This window comes from Pistacia vera, unplaced genomic scaffold, assembly GCF_008641045.1.
Source record: "Pistacia vera cultivar Batoury unplaced genomic scaffold, PisVer_v2 Contig400, whole genome shotgun sequence".
Lineage (NCBI taxonomy): Eukaryota > Viridiplantae > Streptophyta > Magnoliopsida > Sapindales > Anacardiaceae > Pistacia > Pistacia vera.
This window is the reverse complement of record NW_022196225.1, coordinates 1533752-1545381: the sequence shown is the minus strand read 5'-3', so window position 1 is coordinate 1545381 and position 11630 is coordinate 1533752. Positions and strand designations below refer to the sequence as shown.

Genomic DNA, 11630 nt, shown 5'->3' with positions numbered 1-11630 from the left:
AATAGAAATCCCCCAAAAGATGAATCTTCCAGTAAAATCTGAACCTTCTCTCTACAATCCGAAAAACTCAAGCTTTTTCTCTAAGGAAAATGTAAAAACGGCTAAACCTAACAGCTCCAGCCCTCTCTAAAAAGTTAAAGTTTTTCTTTTATACCTAGTCCTAAAAACCCAGTCAAAAACACGCACACACGAAACTGTGCGTTTACAAACTGAAAACTTTGACTGTCGCCGGGCGAAGAATGAAAAATCCAAATTCGACTCTGCCCAACTTCGCCGCGGCGAAGACAATTTCTTCGCCGGGGCGAAGCTTCTTCAAAAGTTCTGAAATTTACAGAACTGCCACTCTGCTTGCCTCTTCGTCCGATTCTTCGATTTTCGACTCTCCACCTTGGAAACAAGCTTCATCGTGCATTGTCTACTGGAAACTATACTATCTTCTGAAATCCTTCAATTCTGAGTCAAAACTGTCAAATTTTGTCTTTATTCGCTAAAAGAGTCCATTTTAACCTGAAACACGAAAAGTAGAGAATTACGCACCAATTCAGGTAAAAATGCACTAGAAAGTACCTGAAATCCGACAAAAAGATCAAATAAAAACTGTATAATTTACGGATTATCAACTACCAAAAAAATGAGATCGAGTGAATTGTGAAAGAAATGTTAGCTTCAGGCATTATCAAACCAAGTGTGAGCCCATTTTCTAGTCCAGTGTTACTTGTCAAGAAGAAAGATGGAGAATGGAGGTTTTATGTCGACTATCGAGCTTTAAACAAATTAACAGTTCCGGACAAATTCTCAATTCCCATGGTGGATGAGTTATTTGATGAATTGGGTGGGGCTACAGTCTTCTCCAAATTGGATTTGAAATCGGGGTACCACCAAATCAGAGTGAGAGAAGAAGACACCCCTAAGACCGTTTTTCAAACACATGAAGGGCATTATGAATTCCTAGTCATGCCCTTCGGATTAACCAATGCTCCGACAACTTTCCAAGCTCTAATGAATGATATTTTTCGTCCGTATTTGAGGAAGTTTATTGTGGTGTTTTTTGATGACATTCTCGTGTACAGTGAGACCATGGAAGAACATGTGCAACACCTAATGATCACCTTACAAACAGTTCAAGAGAATCAGTTAGTTGCCAACCACAAAAAATGTTTCTTTGGGCAGCAAAAACTCGAGTATCTAGAGCACATTATATCATCGGAAGGAATAGCAGTTGACTCTTCCAAAATTGACAGTATTTGTCAGTGGCCAGTTCCAAAAGATTTAAGAGCTCTCCGGGGATTCCTTGGCTTGACAGGGTATTATCGGCGGTTTTTCAGTGAGTATGGAAAAATTGTGATTCCTCTGACTGCACTATTAAAGAAAGACGCATTTAAATGGAACAGTGAAGCACAGAGGGCATTCAAAGAATTGAAGCAGATCATAACTTTAGTACCAGTTTTGGCAATGCCAAATTTTTCCAAGGAATTAGTGATTGAGACAGATGCGTCAAGACATGGTTTAGGGGCTGTTCTAGTTTAAGGGATGTTCTGATGCAAAAGGGTAGGCCATTGGCATTCTTGAGTAAAGGGTTATCGTTGCAGTCCAAACTTAAGTCCGTTTATGAGAGGGAACTTATGGTCGTGGTTATGGCAATCCAGAAATGGCGGCACTATTTATTAGGCAAACAATTTGTGATAAAAACGGACCAGAGGAGTTTACACTTCCTAAATGAACAACGACTATTGAGTGAAGACCAGCAAAAGTGGGTGATGAAACTGATGGGGCTCCGCTTTGACATTCAATATAAACCTGGTCAGGAGAATAAGATGGTTGACACACTTTCTAGAAGGCATGAGGTTAGGGAACTTAATGCTTTATTAATGGGTTGTTTTACAAGAATAGAGGATCTGGAAAACGCGGTCCACTGGGATGCCAAGTTGAGGAAAATAGTTCAAGAGCTGCTTATTAACCCAACTAGCCGATTGCCTTTCAAATTGGTGAGGAATCAATTGATGTACCATGACAAGTTGGTCGTGCCACGCACTGGTGCTCATATTCAGACTTTATTACAAGAGTTTCACTCATCTCCCATTGGAGGACATTCAGGTTTTTTTTGCACTTACAAACGCCTAGCAAATGTACTGTATTGGGAGGGTATGAAGAAAGATATCCGCACATTTGTTGAAGCATGTGAGGTCTGCCAAAAGAGTAAATATCAAGCTTTGAGTTCGGCTGGTCTGTTGCAACCGCTACCCATTCCAAATCAAGTGTGGGAAGACATATCGATGGATTTCATCACGGGATTACCAAAGGCCTTTCAGGTTGATACAATTCTGTTTGTTGTGGATCGTTTGAACAAGATTTTCTCACTTTAAAGCATCTGCATACGGCTAGGGATGTCACAAGCTTATTCATTAAAGAGATTGTTAGGTTACATGGATTTCCTCGTTTGATTGTCTCGGATCGAGATCGAGTGTTTATTAGTCATTTTTGGGGTGAGATGTTCAAGTAGTTGAGAACACAACTTCTAATGAGTTCTGCCTATCATCCTCAAACAAACGGTCAATCGGAAGTAGTAAACCGCTGTTTGGAAACATACCTCCATTGCTTTGTTAGTACTCAGCCCCGACAGTGGCCCAAATGGATTCCTTGAGCAGAGTTTTGGTTTAATACTACGTTCAGTAGCTTAATTGGCATGACACCCTTCAAAGCACTTTATGGCCGAGACCCCCCAGTCATCCTTAAACATTCTGAACATTCCTCCACAGTTGAGGAGGTGAACCAGTAACTGCATGACCGAAACACTATCATTCAAGAACTAAAAGAGAATTTGGTCAAAGCTCAAAACCAAATGAAGCACTTTGCGGATGCCAAGCAGAGAAATCAGCTTCGAAGTGGGGGATTCAGTTTATCTCAAGCTACAGCCTTACTGCCTTCATTCCTTGGCTCGTCATTACAATGAGAAATTGAGTCCGAGGTTCTATGGCCCTTTTGTGATTATTGAAAAAATTGGTTCAGTAGCTTACCGACTGTAGCTACCTTCCACTACCCAGATTCACAACGTGTTTCATGTGTCCCAACTTAAGAAGACTACTTTCCCACCCTCAAATGTCCAACTACTTCCAAATGCCCTAGATGAGGACTTGATTTTAGCTATTGAACCAGAGGATGTGTTAAAGAAAAGAAAGCTGCTAAATGGTACTTGGGAGGTCTTGATCAAATGGAAAGGGCTACCGAATTTCGAAAATACTTGGGAAGAGTTCTCCACCATCCATCTTCAGTTTCCATCCTTTCACCTTGAAGACAAAGTGGCTCTCCTTAGGGGGAGTAATGATGAGACCAACAACACATTAGTGTATGGAAGGAAAAATAAAGGTGTAAAAAAGGATATGAGGGACTAAGTGTCAGGCTGTATGCGTGAGGTATGGGTGGTATTAGGTTTATGGGAAAGTGACAAGTGGCAAGTGTTGATTGATGGGGAACTGAATTCGATTATAGTAAGAGAGTACGAAGAATAAAAGAGAATGAAAAGGATCTATCTGCATCATCGATAAATTGTAAAAAAGGGAAAAGGGTTAGAGAGGTGTTGGCCCTCAAAGTCCAACAGGTTTCTTTATTTGTATGTAAATTCATCTTAAACGGGTTGGTTTATGTTTATCTTTTGTTGTGCTTAATTTTAGTTGTAGATGAACAGTTATTAGAGTAATAATGTCACACAGTTGTTATTCAATATAGATATTGAGATTATTCAGTACTGCTTGTGTTTTTCAATTGTTTTGAAGTGGTTAAACTATTCTAGTGTGATTAGAAATTCTAGGCTATTGACTATTGAACTTTCAGAGTGATCTAAGTGGTTGTTTGTGAGTGATCTTTTGCAGAGAAGCTGGGGGTTTCTATCAGAATCCCAGTGTTAATAAACCAAAAATGACAAGAGTGATGATCGAATCTGGTTCATGAAAAATACACTCCGAAAAAAGAAAAATAAAATGAAAGAAGACACACCTGCTAATTATTGCCGTCTACAGAGGTAGGAGAAGGTGTTTGGTGAGCCCAGGATCAGGTTGATTCTTATCAATTTCAAAGCAAAATAGATCGCCAAAATGTTCTCACCAGAAACACCCAATAAAACCTGCTCAAAGCAAAATGTCTTGAGATTGATTAAAATTAGTCAGCAGTGACCACGAATTTTTAAAAGCATTCTACCAACCAACTTCTCTAATCAAATACCTTATTGAGTTTTATCAGGTACATGGACCTAAGGGGTTGATTTACAGCTGTATAATATGCACTATCAAAACTATGAATGATTTCCTTTTCTCAAACAACTCTAACTAATACAGCAATAGAAGTTACAAATCAAATACAAAGTAGGACAAAGAAAAATGATTTTCTAGTTGCACACTCTGTCAGCAGCTATCACCCTTCTAACCCATTAGAATAGATGATAGTATCTCTCCCATAGTCCTATCAGATGTGTCACCTTCATTAGCTACCTCCATACCAGACTCAAGAACCGCAGCATCCAAAATTAGCTTCCGTTTTGCTATCTCGTAAACATTCTCATCAACCGTCCCCTTGGTTACCAGCCTGCAAAGGGCTTGAGCTGTTGAGCGTATAAAGCAAAACCTTACACAATAATACTAAGAAAAAATGCCATAGTGGACTGCGTGCAGGGGAAAGCAGGAAGAGGAAATTTTAAGGCACCTGTATATGGTGACAGGCTTTGTTTGGCCAATACGATGACAACGATCTTCTGCCTGTCGATCAATCTGTGGATTGAAATCCATGTCATGGATGACAACAGTATCAGCACCAGTCAAGTTTAAACCTTGGCCACCAGCTCTTGTGGAAAGCAAGCAAGCAAAGATGGAAGCATCACTATTGAAAGTATCAACTATAGCCTGCCTCTCTGACACCTGAGTACTGTCATCGGAAGCATTCACAAATTAAAATATCCGCATATTTAGCAAATCAAATGAACAATAAACAGACGTTAAAACCCAGAAACCCTATGCTACGGTAGTAATGAGAAGAAAAGGAGGAAAGCAGAAATGTCAGAGTGTGCACACAAACACAGACACAGGGAAAAAGAAATTAATTGTGGTTCTGAGCATTTCAAATACATTGAACCCAATCATAAATCATTGTAACTCTTTAGAAAATGACCCAATGAAGTTCATACAGAAACCAATTTATGAGAGTGAGAGAAACACCAGGCAATATCTAGAATTATTCAGGACAAGACCCAACCAGGCAGAACAAATTCATGAACTAAGTCTCTTGAAAGTTTGATCCGCTAACAAAAACATTCAACAAAAATCTTAATCGCTTTTCTACCTGAGCACATAAACTCCATATTTTTTTCAAATAACAATACTTTAGTGCTCTTTTTTTATCTACCATATTCATGAAACTTCGTCTGAAGAAAGTCACTATTTTATTCAAATGTGACAAAGCAGCGAAAGAAAGATTTCAAATGTGCCATTCAACAACAAAATAAAGAAATTTCAAATAGCCCACAACTCCAGGAGTTTGATGGTTACAATCCTCATTTCAGCTTAATGATATAAAGATATATTGGCAAATGGTAACCAAGAATTAATAATGATAAGCACAAAAGAACAGTACCTTCCATCAAGTCGTCTATATGTAACTCCAATCACATCCAAAGTCCACTCTAAGATATCAAGCATTGATGTCCACTGGCTAAAAATCAAAACCCGGTGGCCACCTTTCTTCAGAGAGGGAAGAAGTTCAGCTAATGCCTGCAATGTACACACAGCTAATTAGTTCAAATATAGAGATAAATATATAATTCCAAGAAATTTACTGACAAAAAATTACTGAAACCATACCCGACATTTTGCAGAAAGCATAACATGTTTTTCTGAAAGAATTCCCTTGGTATCAGCACCGCCATAAGAGTGTAAAAGCTGCAACTATGTCTATTAGTAAAGGTATGGAAGACAGAATTGAATAACAAATCTTACAGTGTGCTAAGTCTTGCAGGAAGTTCAAAACAAAACAGATTCTGGTCATTGGGAGAAAGACACAAATACATATTACTGACCTTCCCTAAGGTTTGCTCCAATCCAAACACCTCCTATAGTTTCAAAATTAACTTTCACCTACTCCATCTTCAAAGAATCTCCACCACATTTAAAATAACAAGAAAGGTTTTATATGGTTTTTGAACAGTGACAAGGAAGGTCTTAATTAAAAACCTGAACAACTGATAAGTTGATTTTTTATTAAATATAATATTTATATAATATATTCAATGTTTATTAAGGGAAACTCAAAATTAGTAACTTTTGTGTGTGTGTGTGTGTGTGTGTATATGAACAACTTCAAAATAAAGAATTACCTGATGAATAGAAAAATCATTGTAGCTCTTAAGCTCCTCTATCACTCGGTCCAAGGTACATTCAAATCCAAATGCACCCATAGGATGTAACTTTCTAGCAAATCGAACAACATCGTCATCAGAGTAGATTCGCCTCACTAATAAAGGATGATTTGCAATCTGGAATAAGCATGAAAATTTAGAAAACAAATCAAAATAAGCACAAGGAATATAATAAGAAAAAAATAAAAGTTTATTTTGGGAACTGTAATATTAATCTGCAGCACCTTACGGAACTGAACAAAATAGTTGGAAATCTGACGTCGAGGAAGAACTCCAACAATATTATTCAAATTAGGCTCATAAAGCTTAGCAATACGAGCTCGTGACGCAGCCCGATACTCCTCTATGGCTTCTCTATAAGCATCATCCTGCTGTTTTTCCATTATAACATACTCAACCTGCAGGGAAAAAAAAAATTACTCAGATTTCCCACAATACAGAGAAATTTGAATAAATAAAATATGCAAAGTTCAAATTCTAAACTCAAACTTAGAGGGATGTTGGAAAATTCGGCACCTTAATGGAAACCTCAAGTAAGCATCAATTATACCTGCTGTATCTTTGGGACAAGTTGTTGCATTACATCAGATTTTAAACGCCTCAAGATGAATGGTCCTAAAATGGACTTCATTCGACCTATTAAGTCTCTATCTTCTGCGTTTAGTAGTTTCTTCAAATCTACATCCTCAGTAGCAAAAAGATCGGGCATCATGAACTCCAACAATGACCAGAGCTCCTGCCATGATAACACACCAATTCAATAAAGACATCACAAGTAACTGAATAATGAATACATTTAACAGCAATGTTTCCAAGTACATAAGGATCAGCAGTACAAAATGCTACTCCATTATGAAGTAAATCTAGCCAGATCATCATAAACATCGGTAACAGTTCACTATATGATAAATTTTTACCTCAAAGCAATTTATTAAAAAATAAATCAACTTCCAACAACAAGAAGTCCAATATCATTTTGAAATTTAAAGGGGAAAAGAAATCACTACAAAGGACAAGATGTCTCATCAAGCAGGTTAGCTAGAAATGGATGAGATTAAAGTAAATTCATCTAAACTCAGAACTGCTTAAGATGCAAACAGAAAAAAAGTCCCTTTAGATCTCCTTTGATAATGGCCACCTGTAGCTCATCTGAAAAGATCTCACAATTTGTAACTCAAGAACCCTATCCAACTTAACAAATGAGGCACCACATCCAAATCAAAACTGGATGCATAATCAAATCCCTAAAACTCCTGGGCTTCACTTTGACCTGTTGACGGCAAAAAAGAAGTCCAACTGCCTGAAGTTTACAATATACAAACCAAATTTATGCGACTGCACCTTCTTACTTCTTCATACTATTTTTGTGTCAAGTGCATAAAGCCTTGAGAAATTTGAATCATTTCAAACATGTAACTCCTTGTTTTTATTTCTCTCTTCTTTATTATTATTACTATTCTTGTTTCCTTTTTTATTTTATAGCAAGGTATCCATAAGATATCTGAAGTAAAGACAGAACCTATGAATGGCCAGTACGCTGTGCAGTATGTAATGCACCTATGAGAGTTTTAAGTTTATGAATATTGGAATTTCAGGCCTAATCAAAATAAGAAAAGTATGATATTTAACAATATTTCAAACCCAGTAGAATAACACAAACATGTCACTCCTGTGTCTTATGTTAGCATTTTTTCAGTAAGAAGCATCTATGATAAAAGTTAGCTGTATTAGAAAATAAACATAAAGAAACAATTATTAGCTGTAGTATAAAAGTGAAACAATAAGGCAAACACAGAGAGAAAGAAAAGGAAAAGGCAATTATTAATCGTACATGTAAATCATTTTGTAGTGGCGTCCCTGTCAGCATTAGTCGCTGGTTTGCATTTCGAGCAACAGACATTAGATTCTTCCACCTATAGCTGTTTTTATCCTTCAAAGCATGAGCCTCATCCATCAACACACAGCTCCAATGCCAACGTTTCAGAAATTTACGGTCATCTTTCTGCTGCACACTGTACAGACCATCAATGATAAGCATTAAACTTAACATGCAATTGAATCTATAAATAGTTCCTTGAACCACAATAAACAAACCTGTGACGTTCAAAAAGAGAATAGCACACAAGAAGCACATTAAACGGAGGAGGCAATCCAGCTTTGGCCAAAGAGCTCAACTCTTTTGAATAGGCTGTTCGTGCAGCCCCATGATACTGGAGTATAGAAAATGATGGACACCATTTCTTTAGTTCTCTCTCCCAATTTTCCAAAACAGAGGCAGGACATACAATTAAGTGGGGTCCAGGGTCATTATTCAAGTGCTTTAGAAGCATCAAATATGTCACAGCCTATTAAATAAAAGCATTATCACTCAGTTAACATTACAAAAATTACTAATATTGCATAGGAAAATTAATAGAGCTTCACACACCTGAATGGTCTTCCCAAGACCCATCTCATCTGCCAATATGGCTGCAGGGGATACAAAAGTGAGTCATTAGGGATCATTTTAAAATACGACTAGCATTAAATACTATAAGTTTAGAGAAACAAAAGAGCAACATATGATGATACTGAAAATAATTAAGACTCAAAAGCTGCAAGTAATAACATAGACAACGACATTCAAGAAAATACTGCTTTCTACATCATTACTGTTCTTTTCTCAACAGTGAAATTGTCTAGGGCAATAAAGTTTTATCTGGAGAGCCTTTTTAGGCAGTCAATAAGAAATAAGTCAACAACAATGGACCAGTCAGTTTGAATGACCTCCCCTGATATGAGGCCTAACTACACTTTTTTTTTTTATATTTTTATAATAAATTACACTCTGATAACATTGGCTATGTAATTAGCCAAAGGTCCTTACATTAATGGAGTTTCGATAAAAAGTAAAACACTTGTGCATCTTATTTCCCTCCATCTAGTTAAGTCTTACCTCCATCAAGCCTCACTAGTATCCCACTTCAAATACTGCACCACCTGCTACCACCGGAAACATCACCTAACATTGGTGCAGCACCTCCATATCCCAATAAGTCATGATGACCTCAATACACATCACCACAACTAAACCTCAGTGAAACCCTGCCACCTCACTCCATGAGGCCAGCAACCCTACTGAAGGATCTAGTAACAACACCAAATCACCTCCATGTACACCATCACATAACATGCCTCGACCAAAACTGCCTAGATACATTACCCACTGCAGCCAAAACACAAACCCAACCAAGAAAATAACCCACACCTTTATGGGGCACCAGCACAAAGTATCACAGTTAGTTGGCTATATACCATAAAAAACAGCTATGTCCACACCTGCATAATCCTCGCAAATTCTTTTACATTTCTCTATCCAAATGACCTAATATACAACAATCGCCACATATTTCCATAGGATCAAAGCCTTCTTCCTTCCTCTAAACATTGAAAATTCTCCACCATTCGCAAAGCAATAGGATAGTATAGAAAGAGACGATCAACACTTTCAGCCCCCTTCCACGTAATGCACTGATGCCATAACAAACACACAAAAGGCCTTATTCTACATTTTTTTCACAAGTATTAACTCTGCCATTTGCTAGACACCAAGAGAAAACTAAACTTTACTAGGAACCTTTGATCTTCAAAGCAGCCTTTCTCAATTCCCCTCATCAAAAGGCCTCTCCAACCTGGCTTTAGTTTATCTACTTGCCTATGGATGAACGTATCATATCAATCTCTTATACTTTATGTTTTCACCAATGGTAGTTCACAACCCAAAATACGGCTGCTACAAGACCTTTCAACAAAGACTTCAAAATTTGGTCTTCATATTTTAATTAATACCTTCTTTTGCTACACTGGTAAAGCCTATCCAACATGTTTACTTAAAAAATGAGAAAATTAAGTTGAATTAAGAATATTAATAGAAAACAAAATTTGCTACCTTAAAATCAGTCCACTTCAATTCTTGTATAGAGGTATCAGAGTAATCATAGATGCCAAAATGTAGTACAATCGCAAGTAAAAGGATATAGAAGAATTACCTCCCCCAATGCCCTTTCGATACAACAAGAGAAGAAAATTGACACCAACCAGCTGATAGGGCTTAAGAACTGGCTGAAAATCCTCATCCTCATCCCCACATGCTTCATCAATATCATTCTGCAATAAAATAAAAATAGAAAGCCTATTACCGACCAAACCAACAGGAAATATGGCAAGAGGCTTTCAACGACTTAGCTGAAGTAAAATAAGAAACGTCAACTTTTTATTAATTTCCTCATCAATCAAATGTTCCTCCACTTAAAAACCTAGAACTTAAGATCCTGCATTTCATAATAAACCTTAGAAAAAATAGGCCAAGCACAACATTTCTACTACCAAATCACAGTAGAACATAAAATTCGAAGAAACAGTACCTGAGTCACAATCCTAACCGAGGAGGCTTCAACTTCCGAGTAGCGATCACAAGCGGTACCAGAAGTACCATATAACTCTCTTTTAAGCTCCGCCGATATTTTAGCGCATTTTGCCAAAGCGTTTCCAACCACATCATCCTCCTGTTCATCATCTTCTAATACTTCTTCTTCTTCAGTCGAAGACTTTACTTCATATACTTCAGTAAAATCTCCCTCGCTCTGCTGTTCCTCATCGTCGTCGTCTACAATGAATCGACGGCCACGATGGTTCGAGGCGGACAGTGGCCCCTCCTCCTCTACATCGTCATCCTCGAGATTTTCGTCTAAATTTTGGCGGTGACTATCGGCTATAAAAGCGAATGATTCGATTGCCGGAGGAGGTTTTGATGCCTGAGTTTTTATTTTGAGGACTCGAGACGGCTTGAAGGAATGGTTTTCCCATTCGTCGTCCGAAATTTCGGCGAATTCTCGCTTCATTATTCCGTTTTCTTATGCAATTGCACGCGTCATTGCTGAAAAAGCCCTAGCTTTAACTTAATATTGCAGAATCAAAGAGAAGAACAACAGGCGGTACAATTAAGTGACGAGCGCGGGCCAAAAATATTTGGTCACTTTCGGACAAATATCATTTACCCCTCAAGGACTTCGAACAACCCACGTATTTTGAAAAATGACAATTTCACCCAAACAGTTGATAGTATGGTTGTTGAAAACAAATACTGGTGAAATTATTTAATCTTTAATGCTTTGAAAAGATGATCAATCAACATCTAACCAACATTGGACATACAAAGTATAAAGTAAAGTAAAGCACACCAAAAATTTTTACA

The 11630-nt window shown here is 37.6% G+C and overlaps 1 protein-coding gene across 2 annotated transcripts; it reads right to left on the bottom strand.

Annotated features, from left to right (window-relative positions):
- Positions 1-4173: 4173 nt before the first annotated feature.
- LOC116141892 (protein CHROMATIN REMODELING 19-like) lies at positions 4174-11375 on the bottom strand. Of its 2 annotated transcripts, none has more exons than XM_031427371.1 (12): positions 10801-11375; positions 10426-10543; positions 8826-8866; positions 8492-8742; positions 8229-8409; positions 6948-7133; positions 6622-6795; positions 6356-6514; positions 5844-5921; positions 5617-5753; positions 4693-4911; positions 4174-4575 (listed from the first exon to the last, which is right to left on the bottom strand). In XM_031427371.1, exons 1-12 carry the CDS (start codon positions 11275-11277, stop codon positions 4413-4415), a joined length of 2184 nt encoding a protein of 727 aa, XP_031283231.1. In that variant the 5' UTR covers positions 11278-11375; the 3' UTR covers positions 4174-4412. The 2 variants fall into 2 exon arrangements, with proteins under 2 accessions (XP_031283231.1, XP_031283232.1); XM_031427372.1 differs by having other exon boundaries at positions 4403-4591.
- Positions 11376-11630: the final 255 nt, after the last annotated feature.